The 13,636-nt window shown below is 47.9% G+C and overlaps 1 protein-coding gene across 2 annotated transcripts in view; it reads right to left on the bottom strand.

Moving 5' to 3' along the window:
- DPYSL2 (dihydropyrimidinase like 2) overlaps positions 1-13,636 on the bottom strand; it is a 139,080-nt gene that overhangs the window by 91,857 nt on the left and 33,587 nt on the right. Inside the window, exon 1 of one of the 2 annotated variants that reach the window (XM_036749571.1) lies at positions 3,474-3,913. The exons of the other annotated variant lie outside the window; for it this stretch is intronic. Coding sequence (XP_036605466.1) covers positions 3,474-3,512 — 39 coding nt within the window. The 5' untranslated portion in view covers positions 3,513-3,913. Of the gene's footprint in view, positions 1-3,473; positions 3,914-13,636 lie in introns of those variants that run through there. 2 annotated transcript variants of the gene reach the window in all.

Genomic DNA, 13,636 nt, shown 5'->3' on the forward strand with positions numbered 1-13,636 from the left:
TCTATTATTTTGGATTAAATGGGAGTCGTGCAAGCTGGACCAGATCATGACATTTTATGGGACCTTAAGTTTAAAAGAAGTACTCATAAGAGGATGGCGAAATGACAAATCCCTGGCTCATCCCAGGGCTCATGGGAGCAACTGTGACTCCACTACTCCCATCAATGTGGGCGCTACCTCCAAAGGTGCTGATCAAACGGCAGCCCAGTCTGCGCACCTCGGAGGCCATGTTCCTCAGGAAATCCACCCCCGGGGGAGTTCCTTCATGTGTAACAAATCAATAAAGATGTGTAAAGATGCGGAGATATTTGTCTGAGCATATAAAAATGGCATCACAGGCCATTCTGGGTCTAGAGCTAGAAGGGTCTACTGTAGTCCAACCTCTCCCCTCTACAAAAGGGTAAGTGACTTACCCAAGGTCACACAGGTATGTAAGTAGCAGAACCAGGAATCAAACCCAGTGCTCTTTCCTTGGCACTGCAATAATTTTTTTTTTTTTGCAGGGGAGTGGATGTTCTGTATATTCACTTTAGTCCAGTAACTATTCTCACAGATTCCTCTCAGGCTATAAGGCCACTAATACATACATACATATAGTATATGTGTATATGTGTATACATACATATATACACACATACATATGCATGTATGCATATGTATGTGTGTATATACATACACACACATTGCAGGCCTCTTTCTCCTAGTTCATCTTTTAGAAAGTCAAATACAGATAAGGTGTCAAATAAGTAAATAAATACAGATTCCCTTGTGCTCAGGCTCAATCTTACCTCCAAGAATGGCACCGGAGCATGCCCTCAGCCAACCATTCTCTGAGAGACTTCAGTATCAGAATGGCCACCCCTCCTAATTGTCTGAGGCCTGATTCTGTTGAGGAACCACTCTTGCCTCAGTTTCCTTATCTGTAAAATGAATTAGTTGGACTAGGTAGTAGCTGAGCCCCTTCCCCCAGGGATATTCTGTGAACTTTTTAACCTCCTGGGCCTCAGTTTCCTGAAGTGGTCAGACTCAGGACCTCTGAGGTCCCTCCCAGCTTCTGTCATCCAAGTTCAGCTGGCCTGTTACTTGTAATGCCTGGTCATGCTACAGGGATCATACATTCTACAGATGTTATTGGGAGGTGAGTAGGGGAGGAGGATGGAGAATAGAAGAGAGGGGAAGGAATCTGATTTTTGTTTTTTTTTTTTTGGTTTTCTAATGAAAAATACCACTAAAATCTTCCTAAAGCAGGGTTTTTAGATTGGCTTGTCATTCTCCCTCCCCTTTGCTTTTCAAATTATGTTTTGTTCACTTATGAGGACCCCCTAAATGGGGTGCAGACCTACCTCTCTACCCCTCCAACTACACAATACCCCCCAGCTTCACCAACCCAACCAGCCCCTCCACCCCTGAGCTCTTCCAGGGATATTGAATAGTTTCCGAGAGAGAAAGCATTCCATAGAGAAAGGCAGGGAAATTATCTTCCCTGGGCTAGGGAAGCTTCCAGTTCACACTTAGGCCAGCCTACAGAGACCTCACACCCAAATTCCAGCTTTACATCCATCTGGTCCCCATTCCTTCTCCCCCTCCTTTCTCCCTGGAAGGAAAGAAGCCCAAGATGGGTGTGCCCTTTGGGCTGGAGGAGCAAGGCTGGCCGGGGAGCCTGGACTGGGAAAGCAGGCTAAGGTCCCTGCAGGGAGAAAGGCCCAGAGGATCTCCCACGACAGAGCATCCTTCCGATGGGGACCAGTCCAAGGCCTTTCCCTCAGCCTCCTACACAGGAATTGGTCCGGGAGTGAAGAAAAACATATAGTTACATAACAATGACTGCCCTCCCTCTCCCTCTTTTCCTCCCCCGGGGAGCTCACTCAGAGATGCACACCACAAGAGCTGGCAAGATTTTTCCAAGGGGGGGGAGCCTGGGTAGGGGCAAAAATCCATCTCTGGGGCTCTAAACTCTCGACATGGATTTGTTTTTGTGATGATTTGTAAAAAGGGGAGGGGGAGGGGAGAGAGGAAGGTGGTGGCAGCAGCAGCAGCAACGGCGGCGGCAGCATCCTCCCACCCTTTGTCATCATTGTTTTCTTCGGGGCTGGAGGGGATGGGAGCTCAAGGGGCCATCTGTTCTGTTCAGGCCTGGGAGCAGCGCCATTCCCTCCGGACAAATACTTAGGCGCTGTCCCCAGCTTCCAGTCGCTGCCGTTACAACGAAAGCCTCTTTGTATGAACCAGGCTGACGGGCAGGCAAAGAGAGGGCAGCTTCCTTCGCACTAGCAGGGGCAAAGAGGGGGAGGGATGGGGAGCTCGGGAACCCAGGAACCCCGCCAGATCACTAGCGCCAGAAGAAAGAGCGCCAAGCCCAGAGAGAAAAGAGAGGGAGAGGGAACGGGAGAGAAGAGAAGTGAGGAGATCGTGGGGAGGGGAAGAGAAGGAATGGGAGGAGAGAGGGAATGAAGGAGGAGGAGAAGAAATGGGGGGGAGAGAATGACGGGGGAGGAGAGAAAATGAGGAGGAGAGGAGAAATGGAGGAAGAAAGAAGAAATCAGGGAAAAAGGGGGATGAGGGTAAAGAGAGAGGCGATCAGGGGGAGAAGAGGGAATGAGGAGGCCAAGCGAGGGAGGGGGAAGACAAACAAGGGAGGAGAAGGGAAAACAAGTAAGGGAGGAGAGGGAAGACGGAGGAAGACGAGAGGGAAATGAGCAGGAAGAAGAGAGAGGGAAATGCGTAGGGAGAGGAGGAGAGAAGAGGAAGAGTCAAAGAGGAGAAGAGAGTTGATAGGGACCTGAGGGAGAAAAAACGAGGGAATTACGGACAGAAAAGAGAGGTAACAAAAACATGTTGCCGCGGGGGAGGGGGGGGGGGAGTAACCCACACCAATGGAGCCTCAGAGACCCGGCTCTCCATCATCCTTCTTTGGCTCTTGCATCCGCGTTCTGGGATTTCCCCCCTTCATCCCTCTGCACCCTGCGCTTTCCTTCTTCCCTTTTCTGTCATTATCTCTCTGCCTTCCTCCTCACCACCCACCCCGCCCCGTACACACACCCTTCTTTCTCTGGAGAGTAGGATGGAGGAGAGGGGGAAGGTTGACACCTTTTGGGGGGGGGGGGGCAGGCTGGCAGCGCTCCTCGCATCTCTCCCTGCACAGGGCCCCACGTTGCCCCACTGCAGCCCCCGCCGGAGGCTGGGCACCCTGAGCCGGCCATCCTTCCGTTTTGACCACCCGCCCAAGCAGGGGCTCGAGCATCCCTGCCTGTCCCTGGCCACGAAGAGCAGTCAGGGCCAGATGAAGCTCGGCCCCGAAAGCCAGAAACCGTAATGCAATTAGGCTCCGTGTTTAATGCCTTTGCTCTTTTGCAGATTAATCCTGGGGAGGGATCCTAATTAATCTCTTCCTTCGCGCCCGCTCTTCCCTCCTAATTTCTTCGCATCGCCTGCTGCACAAAGAGCGCCTCGGATTCCCCGAACACCAAACTCACCGTGATGCGCGGAATGTTTTTCTTCCCCTGATAAGACATCGCTCTGTCGCTTGGGGATCAAAAACTGCCAGGAACTGCCCGCTTTGATGGCCAGGAGTGTCCAAAAAGGATCCTGGCTCTTTGCACGATGCAGAAACGGGAAAGCTGGTCCTGAGTCTGCTAGCCAAGGGCAGAAACGGGGAGCAAATGCAACCCCGCGGTCTGTCTGTCTCTCTTTCTTCCTCTGCTCCAAGCCCAGCCCCGGCTTAGAGCAAAAAAAAAAAAGAGAGAGAGAGAGAGAGAGAGAGCGCGAGAGAGCGAGCGAGAGAGACTGGGAGGGGGGGCGGGGGGGGGAGGCGGAGGGAGCGGGTGAAGAGACAGCAATAAAAGCCTGAGTTCCAGGCGGATTCCGCGGCGCATGCGCCACCAACCACTCCCTTTCCTCCTCGGCCAAAGCCATCAGCTTCGGTTGGGGCCGGCGCTGATTGGCTGAGGCACAAGGGATATGCAAATGACTAGGATAGTGGTGCAATGATGGGCTGGGCCCGGGAGCTGAGCGAGGCCCGGGGATGGGGCTGCAAGGGAAGAGGTCTCGCGCCAGCTGCAGCGGCTGCCGCGCTCGCGCCATCCCGCAGTCCCCGCAGCTGCAGCAGCCCCGAAAGCAGAATCTGCAGAGCCCTGGGAGGGGAGGCCCCTGCCAGGGAGGGGGGAGGGGAGGCCCCTGCCAGGGAGGGGGGAGGGGAGGGGCGGTTTTGGTGCAGAAATGCATGCCATGAACGGGCACACGCGCATACACGCCTCTCCCGCGAGGTTGCAGCTCCCGTCCGTTCCCGTCCTCGTCCCCGCGTAGGGTGACTGCCGCAGAGCCAATGGCTTGGGCGGACGGCTGCAGGAGGGGCCACAGCAAGCGAGCCCTTCTCCCGCCCTTCCGGGAAGGCTCTCGCTCAGGGCCGGAGCCGCCCTGCGGGAAAGGGACCGGGCACGAGACGTGGGGGCGTGATGCAGCAGCCGGGCCACGCCCTGCGCTCTGCGGAGCCGGGAGCCCCAGACTGCGCGTGGATGCTGTGGCCACCGACGCCGCACTAGCTCTGGGGACTGCACTGATAGCATCCAGGGAGGGCGGGGCTGCTCTGCAAATTGCAAAAGGGGCGGGGGGACGGGGAGGGGGATTTAGGAGGCAGAAAATGCAAAGTCGGGGGAGAGGAGGGTAGGAGAGGGGGGCGCCAGCTTCCAGGCAGCGGTTGCTTGGCAGCTGCATATAAAAGAAGGCGAGGTCCTATTGAGCCTGGGGGAGGGACACATGCCAGGGGACGCTGGGTTCCAGCCTGGGTGGAAGGGCAGGCTTGCTGCAGGAAATGCCTACCACCCAGCCTGAGTACTGGGGGCCTTCACAGGGCCAGAACTCTCCCGAGGTGCTGAAGTAGCCCCTCCCATACCCAAAATTATTTATTGGAAGGAGCCTTAGGGTTCATCGAGCCCCAACCTGCCTTTTATAGAAAACTGGGACCCAGCAAGGGACAGTGACTTACCTAAGGTCACTAGTTAGCTGGGATTGCAATCCCAGGGTTTTGTGGCACTATGGAAGGGGAAATGGGTTTAAGTAAGAGGCTGGAGACCCAAATCCTGCCTCTGATGCTTATTGTTACCTGGGTATCCTTGGTAAGAACTGCCTTCCGTTTCATCTCCTCACCTGTAAAAGTAGGGAGTTGGTCTAGAACCCATCAGAGTCTGCTTGCTGCTCTCAATCTTGCTGTCTCCAAATCTAGTGTTCTTGCAACTGGGCCTGGGTGGACTTTCTGCTAAGATTTCTGGGAGCTCCTGCGTCCCTTCCCTACCCCTGTAATCAGGCCACGGACACTGAAATACCCTATAAAGGGAAGCCTGGCTGGACTCTCCTTATCAGTCCCTCTCCAAACCCCCCAGTCTCCAAAAGCTCACTTGTATGACCCCTCTCCCCCAAAAGCAAGCCATTTAAGAACCAGATTTGATGAGAATGGCTATCCACCACACCTTTCAAGGAACTCCAATCAAGTTCTAATAATCGAAAGACAATGAACGAATCCTCCCACCGGCTCACATGAAAGATGGAAGCTGAGAAGGAGCTGGGTGCAGGCAGGGTGAGGAAGGAGGAAGGGAATTAATGATTCTCCCCAGTTTGCAAGCTAGGGAAACAGACAAAGGGAACCCCCCCCCCAGTCAAGGTCAGAAGGAGAACCACAGTCTGACCCCCATATACCAAGATTTTTTCATTTTTTCTGCTGGCTCAGATAAGGAACCATCTTTAGGGGCCTTTACCTTAGGCACCATTCAAGAAGCATTTTGCCACTGCTGGGAAGAAAGAGCCTGGAGAATAAAGGTATGACAATAAGTGGGCCTAGCCCAAACTCAACCATCCTCCCCACCTGGGAATGGTAAGGCAGCCTGGTTTAGTGACCAGAGGACAGCAGACAAAAGCCACAAAATGGCCACTGTGAGGTTTGCTTCTGGAGAAGGTAATACAGCTGGAAGTAGGGTGAGGCAGGGCTGGAGGAGACCAGGGAAAACTCACCTGGCATTTCTGCATAGGTCCCTGCAACCCTGATGCTGATCCTGAGGGAATGGAGTCCTCACTAGAATTAAATGTATCACTCCCTTGGATATCAGCACCCTGGAAAAAGTCCTGGCCACCTGCCCTAGTTACAGCTCATACATAGACTGGTACTTAGGCATGTCTATACATAGATATGATAATAGTATCCATACAATAATATATAAAGTGATAACAATATATAATATGGATATAATGAACATCTGCCCTGTCCCAACCTGTTGCATAACTTTCCCCAGTTGAAATCTTTCTAGCTTCGCACTAAATCCAGTCTTCCCCCAGCACAAATGTAGCCCATCTGGGAGGGGGGGAGAAAGAATCATCCTTTTAATTAGCTAATAAGGGATTAGCAAAGCCCTTAACTCCTACCTTTGCAGACATGCCCTAAATAAATCAAGAGCTCAGGAAGCATCTTTCCCAGTGGCATTCTTTCCTCCCTTTTCTGGCAATTTTAGCAACTGCCACTCCTCTCTGTAATCTTACAAGCTTACCTAGAAATCTCAGGCAGCATGGAGTGGTAGAAAGAAGACAATTTGGACTCAGAAGATCCGGGTTGAAATCCTGGCTCAGCTTCTTACTACCTATAACCGTGGGCAAATCATGACCTTTCTCCAGCCTCAGTTTTCTCATCTGTAAAATGAGGGGTTTGGACTAGATGTGTTCTAAGGTACTTTCCAGCTCTAAATCTATGATCTTATGATCCTAGTGGGACTCTGTCAGAAAGAGAGAGGAAGGCCAAGGGGAGGTCAGAGTCCAAATTTGATATGAAGAATGAAAGAACAGCTCGAAGGCCCTGGTTGGGAGGACACATGCTCATACATTGCTGCAGGTTCTGTTAAGCTGTGGATATGGTAGATAGCAGGAGAGTCCCCTTCCCCCACCCTACCAACTGTCTGACATCTGGATTTCTCTACAGATTTTACTGAAGGGCTAAAAGTAAAGTGAGTTGGTGTCAGCAGATACTGTTGTCAGCAAGCAAGATTGGGGCTGAAGAAACATAAAGCACCCTCCTCACCACCTGGGGAAAATAAGAGGATTTTCCAGCCAGCTGACGATACTTTCTCTTGGTCCTTTTAAAAGCAAGGGGGGTAGGGGGGAGGAATGTCATCAACCAAGTCAACTGTCACATGCAAATTGTTCATAATGGAAAGTTTCCATCAATCCTGATAGTATCTTTTGCATTTTCAAAGCCTATGTGGTTTCTATTTACAGAGTCTAATTAGCATGTTCTGTTCTGAGTTTTTTTCATATTATTCCTTCAAACATTTTTCACTGGAACCAAACAAGACCGCTAGTTATTCCTGTCCTTAGAATTCCATTTCCTACCTTTGCATATGCTGTTCTGCTTTGCCTACAATGTGCTCAAACACGACCTCAATTGCTTAAATCCTCACTCTTGTCTAAGGCTCAGCTCAGATGACATCTCTTACTAGGTGCCTTCCCTGATTCCCAAACACTCTATTAGTCTTCTCTCCTCTTCAGTTTACTTTATATTTACTGATCTGGGAATATCTTTACCTCCAGCTTCTTAAGGTCCAGAAGCCTCACACACAGTAGGGTTGTTATTGTGGTTGTTGTTGTTTTAATTGAGGAGGGGATAGTTTTAGCACTAAGATTTCATCAGTATGGGAAACTCCCTCAAACAATGTAGGTGAGCTGTAACCTACAACCTTAGAGAGTTGATCTTTCCAGGATCACAAGGTTAGGCTGTGTCACAGGGATGCCTTGATTCCAGGGCTTTTGGACTGTGTCAGAGTTCTCTAACCAGTCTATCACACTACCTACCAATAGGTGGTTAATAAGTGGTCATTGAATTTAATCCTTCTACTCAGGTATTTCTGTACCTCATTGTGACATGGAGGTGAGCCCAGGTTCTAGGTTTGCCAATGGAGACAAAGCTTGGGAACATCCTACCTACCTGAAAAGGCTTAAGCTATAGGGCCACAGCATCTATGATCCAATCCAAGCCAGCAAGTATTTATTAAGCACCTACTGTGTGCCAGGCAGCTGTGCTAACTGCTGGAGACACAAAGACAAAAATGAATAGTCCCTGACCCCAAGGAGCTTACATTTTAGTTGGTAGGGGGGAATATCCATACAGATAAACATATGCTAAATAAGTACAAAATGATTTGGGGGAGAGGCAGCCAGTCAGCACAATGGCTAGAAGGCCAGGCCTGGAGTCAAGAAGACATGAGTTCAAATGTGGCCTCTGATACTTACTAGCTGTATGACCCTAGGCAAGTCACTTAACCCTGTCTGCCTCAGTTTCCTTGTCTGTAAAGTGAGCTGGAGAAGGAAATAGCAAACCACTCCAGTATCTTTACCAAGAAAACCCCAAATAGGATCATGAAGAGTCGGACATGACTCTTACTGATAAGGCATCTGTTTGACTCCCAGGTCTATTGTTTACTGCCTTGGGCAAATCCAGATTGAACTAGGTGACCTCAGAGACCAAGGGATCATGGATCTGGAGCTGGGAGGGACCTCAGAGGGCATCCAGTCCAACGTCTTCTTTTTATAGATGAGAAAATTGAAGCCCAGACAGCTTAGTGACTTCCCCCAGGATTTGAACCTGGTTCCTCTGACTCCAGGCCTAGTTTCCTTTCCACCACACCATGATGAGTCTGCTTCCAATATTACATTTTTATGATCAAACTGGTGGAACCTGAAAGGTCTTTGTACAGCAGGCAGCACTTGAGCTGAGCCTCAAGGAAGAGGTAGAAATGACAAGGAAGAGCATCGGAGGAATGAGGGCTCTCTGTGCAAAGGATATAAGGCCAGACATGGGACATTGTGTTTGGGAAAAGAACCTCGGAGAAAGGAGACACACTTGCCTGAGACAGAGAGTGTGTAAAAGGCTCTAATGTGAAGTCAGCCTAGCAAAATAGAATAGAACCAGATGGTGAGGAGCTTTAAAGGCCAACTGATTTTATGTTAAAGGCAGTAGAAAGCCACTGAAGCTTCTTGAGCAGTAGAAAAGCATGGTCAGACCTATACTTTAGGAACAGCAATTTGGAGTGCCATCCATTTGGAATGTCATCAGAGGAATAGAGTAGTAGAAAGGCCACTGGATTCGAAGTCAAATCCCACCCCTATCACTTAGGGTGTGACCCTGGGTAAATCACTTAATCTCTCTGGGTCTGTTTCTTACCATCTGCAAAATGGGTGCAGAGATTTATAAATTCCCTTCCAGTTCTAGATCAATGATCCTAGGACCACCCTAGTTAAGTTCATAGAGACTCATCAACAGAGGGGAATCATGCTGTGGAGGAATGTTTTGAGCATAGTAACTCAAGGAATATGTGTGTGTATACACATGTGTGTATCTATACACACATACATACATACATATACATTTACACATACATATGTGTCTGTATATATACATATATACACACTTATGTATGTGTATAGGCTTTCCATACCTGTGGTGGAAGTAACCACCCCAATGAAATCCAGATCCTTGAGCCCCAAAGAGGGGGTGGGTCTGAATTACTTAAACCCCATTGGCTACTTAATCTAGATTCTTGACTAATACCCTGTCTAGAGATGAAAGGATTCGAGAGAGTCTCCCTGGCCTTCTCTGGGCAGACCATGGCCCAGATTCTCCCAGTGTTTTCTGCTCCTACCTCCCAGCCCCCAACCCTGCCTCTCAAATGGAAAAGAATTTCCAGTTCATCTGCAGACTGACTAAAGTCCGTTTTGCACTGTGTCAAAAGAAAGTGGCAGCTTGCTCTAACAGAGAGTCCACAGATAGGGAGTCAGACCTGTATCCTAGACCTGGCTCTGCTATGTGATCTCAGTGGAAATTCTCTTCTTACTTCTAGGCCTCATTCTTCTTATCTGTAAAAGAAAGTTGAATTAGATGACCTTTAGGGTCCCTTCCTGTTCTAGATCTAGAATTATGTCCTGTTGCAGGGGACTGGACTAGATGACCTCTAGGGTCCCTTTTAGTATCACAGTTCTCTCATTCTAAGACACGGCGCTATTAAGAAGTATAGATGGAAGGGATCTCAGAGACCATGTAGTCCAACTCAGACCTGAACAAGAGCTCCTCTACAACATACCCAGTAAGTGGTCATCCCCTATTTCTTTGAAGACCTCCAATGACAGAGAGCTCACCACTTCTCAAAGCAGTCTATTTTGTTCTAATGGCTAAGAAACCTGTCCTGGTTTGGAGCCTAAAGGTATCTCTTTGCGATTTTTACTCGTTCCTCCCATTTTGGCCCTGGTGGACCATAGGAAGCAAACAACAATTGAAACCAGCCTTGTTGCATGACCATCAGAACTTGGGCAACGCAGGCAGGTCTTAGACAATGTTACGAGGGGCAGTGAGTTTCATAAGAACATTACAAATGCTGTGAAAAAGCTGAATGTAACAGTTAACAGCATTCACTATAGGGTTCGGTTATAATGTATCAGCAATGTTACTATTTGATTGCCTTGCTCAGGATTACCTTATGTGCCATTGACCTTTACCACCTGACCGTGTGATCTCATGCTGGCAGAGACAGTAACAGCTTGGTTCAGTCCCTTGTTTCCAGTAAGTCATACCCTCAATCCCTCTACTTCTCCCCATTTGTAAAACAAGGGAGATCATTGCTACCTCTCTAGCTTACAAGGGCTCTCTGAAGTGCTAAGGGCAAGATTTTTATGTTGTTAGAACTAATGGACAGTCTGTCAAACTCCAGACACCTGAGCAGGAAATGTAGTCAGAAGGTTTGGGTTTACATCTGGGAGAGAGCTAAAATAATAATAATGATAATTTTAAAAGCCCATAAATGCTGCTATTTGAGACTCCGGGTGTGGTTTTGGATGCTGCCAAGAGAGTTTAAAATTAATGCAACAGCAAAGCAAAAGATCTGATGTTTGCTTTGTCAGAAGCCAAGGGCATAGCTTAGGACATTTGAGACTCACATAGTTTCATTTTTTCTGTAGATGAAGAGAGAAAAAGGTCACTTATTCTTGGACCCCAAATTTCCAGAAATACCCAAAGAGCAGCAGCCAATACAACTGAACCTAGGTTCAAACCATGGGTCTGATATTTATTATCTGAAGTCACATCCCACGCCTGTCTTCAATTTCTTATCTTCGAAATGAGGAGGTTGGCATTCATTGTGTAGCAGATTAGCATTGTATACTGCCTTGGAGGCAGGAAAACCTGGGTTCAAATTCCATGTCAGGTACTTACTAGGTATGATCCTGGGCAAGTCACTTAACTTCTCTGTCCTTCATTTTCCTCAACTGTAAAGTAAGGGAGTGGGTCTTGAGAGCTCATGATCTCTGAGGTCTCTTCTGGCACCAAATTTCATAGTATCTTGCTTACCTAGACCTACCTTTCCTGCCCACACTGGATTCTCTTCCATCTTTCCTTCCTTCATCTCTTCTCCCCTCCCATTTTCCTTTTTCTCCCTCCTTTCTTTTTTCTTTCTCTCTCCTTCCCTTTCCCTCCTTTCCTTCTTTCTCCCTTCCTCCCTCTTTCTTTCCTTTCATTCTTTTTTCTTTCTTTTTCTTTATGCTTCCTTTACTCCCTTTTCTCCTTCCCTTCTCTCTCTCCTTTCCTCCCTCTCTGCCTTCCTTCCTTTTCTTGATTTTTGGGGAGGGAAGGAAGAGAGTTGCATATGATTTCATTGCTACAGGGAACTCTGGCAAAGAGGATCCCTCTACCAATACAGTCTTTACCTGCTCTGCAACTTTCAGTCTTCCAGGGTTGCCTAGAGAATTGCCAGGTTAAGCTACAAGCCCAGATCACCCAGGCAGTATGTAGCAAAGGTTGGACTTGTCTCTCGTGCAATACCTCAGAGAGAACCACTGTCATCAATCTAGGATTTCTTTTAAAAGAACACAGGAAAGCAGGTTGTCACGAAGTCTGGGCCAGAATATAAAGTGGGAAACAAAATCTGACTCAGAATCAAGATAAATGACTATTTTCCAAGTGAAGTATTTTCCAGGCTTCTGAAACCATCGAATATGTTCTTTTGTGAAAGACCAAGAGAGAAGAATAAAGTGAAATGGATCAGCCTAGCCTGCCTCCCTATTCTCATAAGATAAAGAGAGTAAATAGCACAATTGACAGCATCAAATTAATTTTTCAACCTGAACTTCATATACTTGTGTATTTTATCATATGAAACATTGGTAACTGAGGGATCATTTGGGATTTTTTCTTTTTCTTCTTTTCTAAACATTGAATACTATCAAAGCACCATTTTAAAGGGGAAAGGCTGAGAAAATAGGGGATGGTCCAGACTTGTGAACATAGTGAGAACTCCTAATGTCAAATTCCCTCCAACAATGCAGATTGTCACCTGGACTAGAACTTAAAGAGAGAAAGAGGGGTGTGGGGCTCTGAAAAGTTAAATAGTCTATCCCTTGCCATCAGGCTGGTGTAAATGTATCAGAGACAGAACTTGAATGGAGGGCTTCCCGACCCCCAAGGCAAGCCTCCTTGTTCATTATGCCATACTGCATCTCTAGCAAGACACAGAAGCAAAATAAGCTTCTAAGTTTCAGTCTCATAAACTGAGGTATAACCTAGCCTTCTCTCTTTTGCATAATTCAGACTTTTTCAGAGCTTGAAGGAAGCTCAGGAAGCATTTAATCTAACCCAGACCTGAACAAGAATCTATCTCCGTTACATTCTCCACAATTGGTAATCCAGCCTTTGCTTAGAGGAAGACCTCCAAGGAGGCAAAAGGCCAGGACCCCTTGAGGTGGAGAGCCCTAATTGTTACAGAGCTTTTCTGGAAATCAAGCCTCAGCTGGTCTTTTCATTTTCAACCCACTTGCTAAATTCTGCCCTCTGGAAGCAAACTGGACAAACCTGATCCATCTTCCAGGATATGGACTTCAAATACTTGTAGGCCACTTCAGGGGATGCATAGGAAACCCAGAGGATCCTCACTTTAGCTTACAGGCCTTTGTCATTGTTTTACACTTTACGGAAAATATTCATTTGTGCCCTTTGTTTAAATAGGGAGGGGCAGATTGCACTCTGCCCCAATCAGCATGCCTCAACACTGCCCTCTGCTGTGTGACAGAAAGCATTCTCATTATTTTCTTCAACCCTTGCATTATGGACAAAACCAGGGAGGGAGGAAGGGAGGGAGGAAGGAAGGAAAGAAGGGAGGGAGGGAGGAGGGAAGGAAGGAGGGAAGGAGGGAGGAAAGGGAGGGAGAGAGTGAGAGAAATAGAGAGACAAAGGAAGGGAGAGAAGGAAAGAAAAGGAAAGGGAGAGAAGAAGAGAAAGAAAGAAAGAGAAAAAGAAAGGAAGGAAAGAAAGAATAAAAAGATCATAGGATTTAGAATGGGCAGTGACCTCACAGTGACCTTAAATGACCTTAAAATATTTGTGAAGCTCTTAGCACAGTGCCTGCTTCTTCCCTTCCCCCTCCTTCCCCTTATGGGTCATTTGGTCCACCTTGCTCATTTTCCAGACAAGCATTCTAAAGCCTTGAGAAGGGAGTGCCCAAACACACAGGGATATTACATAACACAACTGAGATTCTAAGCCAGGTTCTCTAGCTCCCAGACCCCTGCTCTCTCCACTCTCCTCTAGGTTCTGCTTCTCACCCAGTAAACATTTTTGTCAGAA

The sequence above is a fragment of the Trichosurus vulpecula genome, chromosome 3 (genome assembly GCF_011100635.1).
Source record: "Trichosurus vulpecula isolate mTriVul1 chromosome 3, mTriVul1.pri, whole genome shotgun sequence".
Taxonomy (NCBI): Eukaryota; Metazoa; Chordata; class Mammalia; order Diprotodontia; family Phalangeridae; genus Trichosurus; species Trichosurus vulpecula.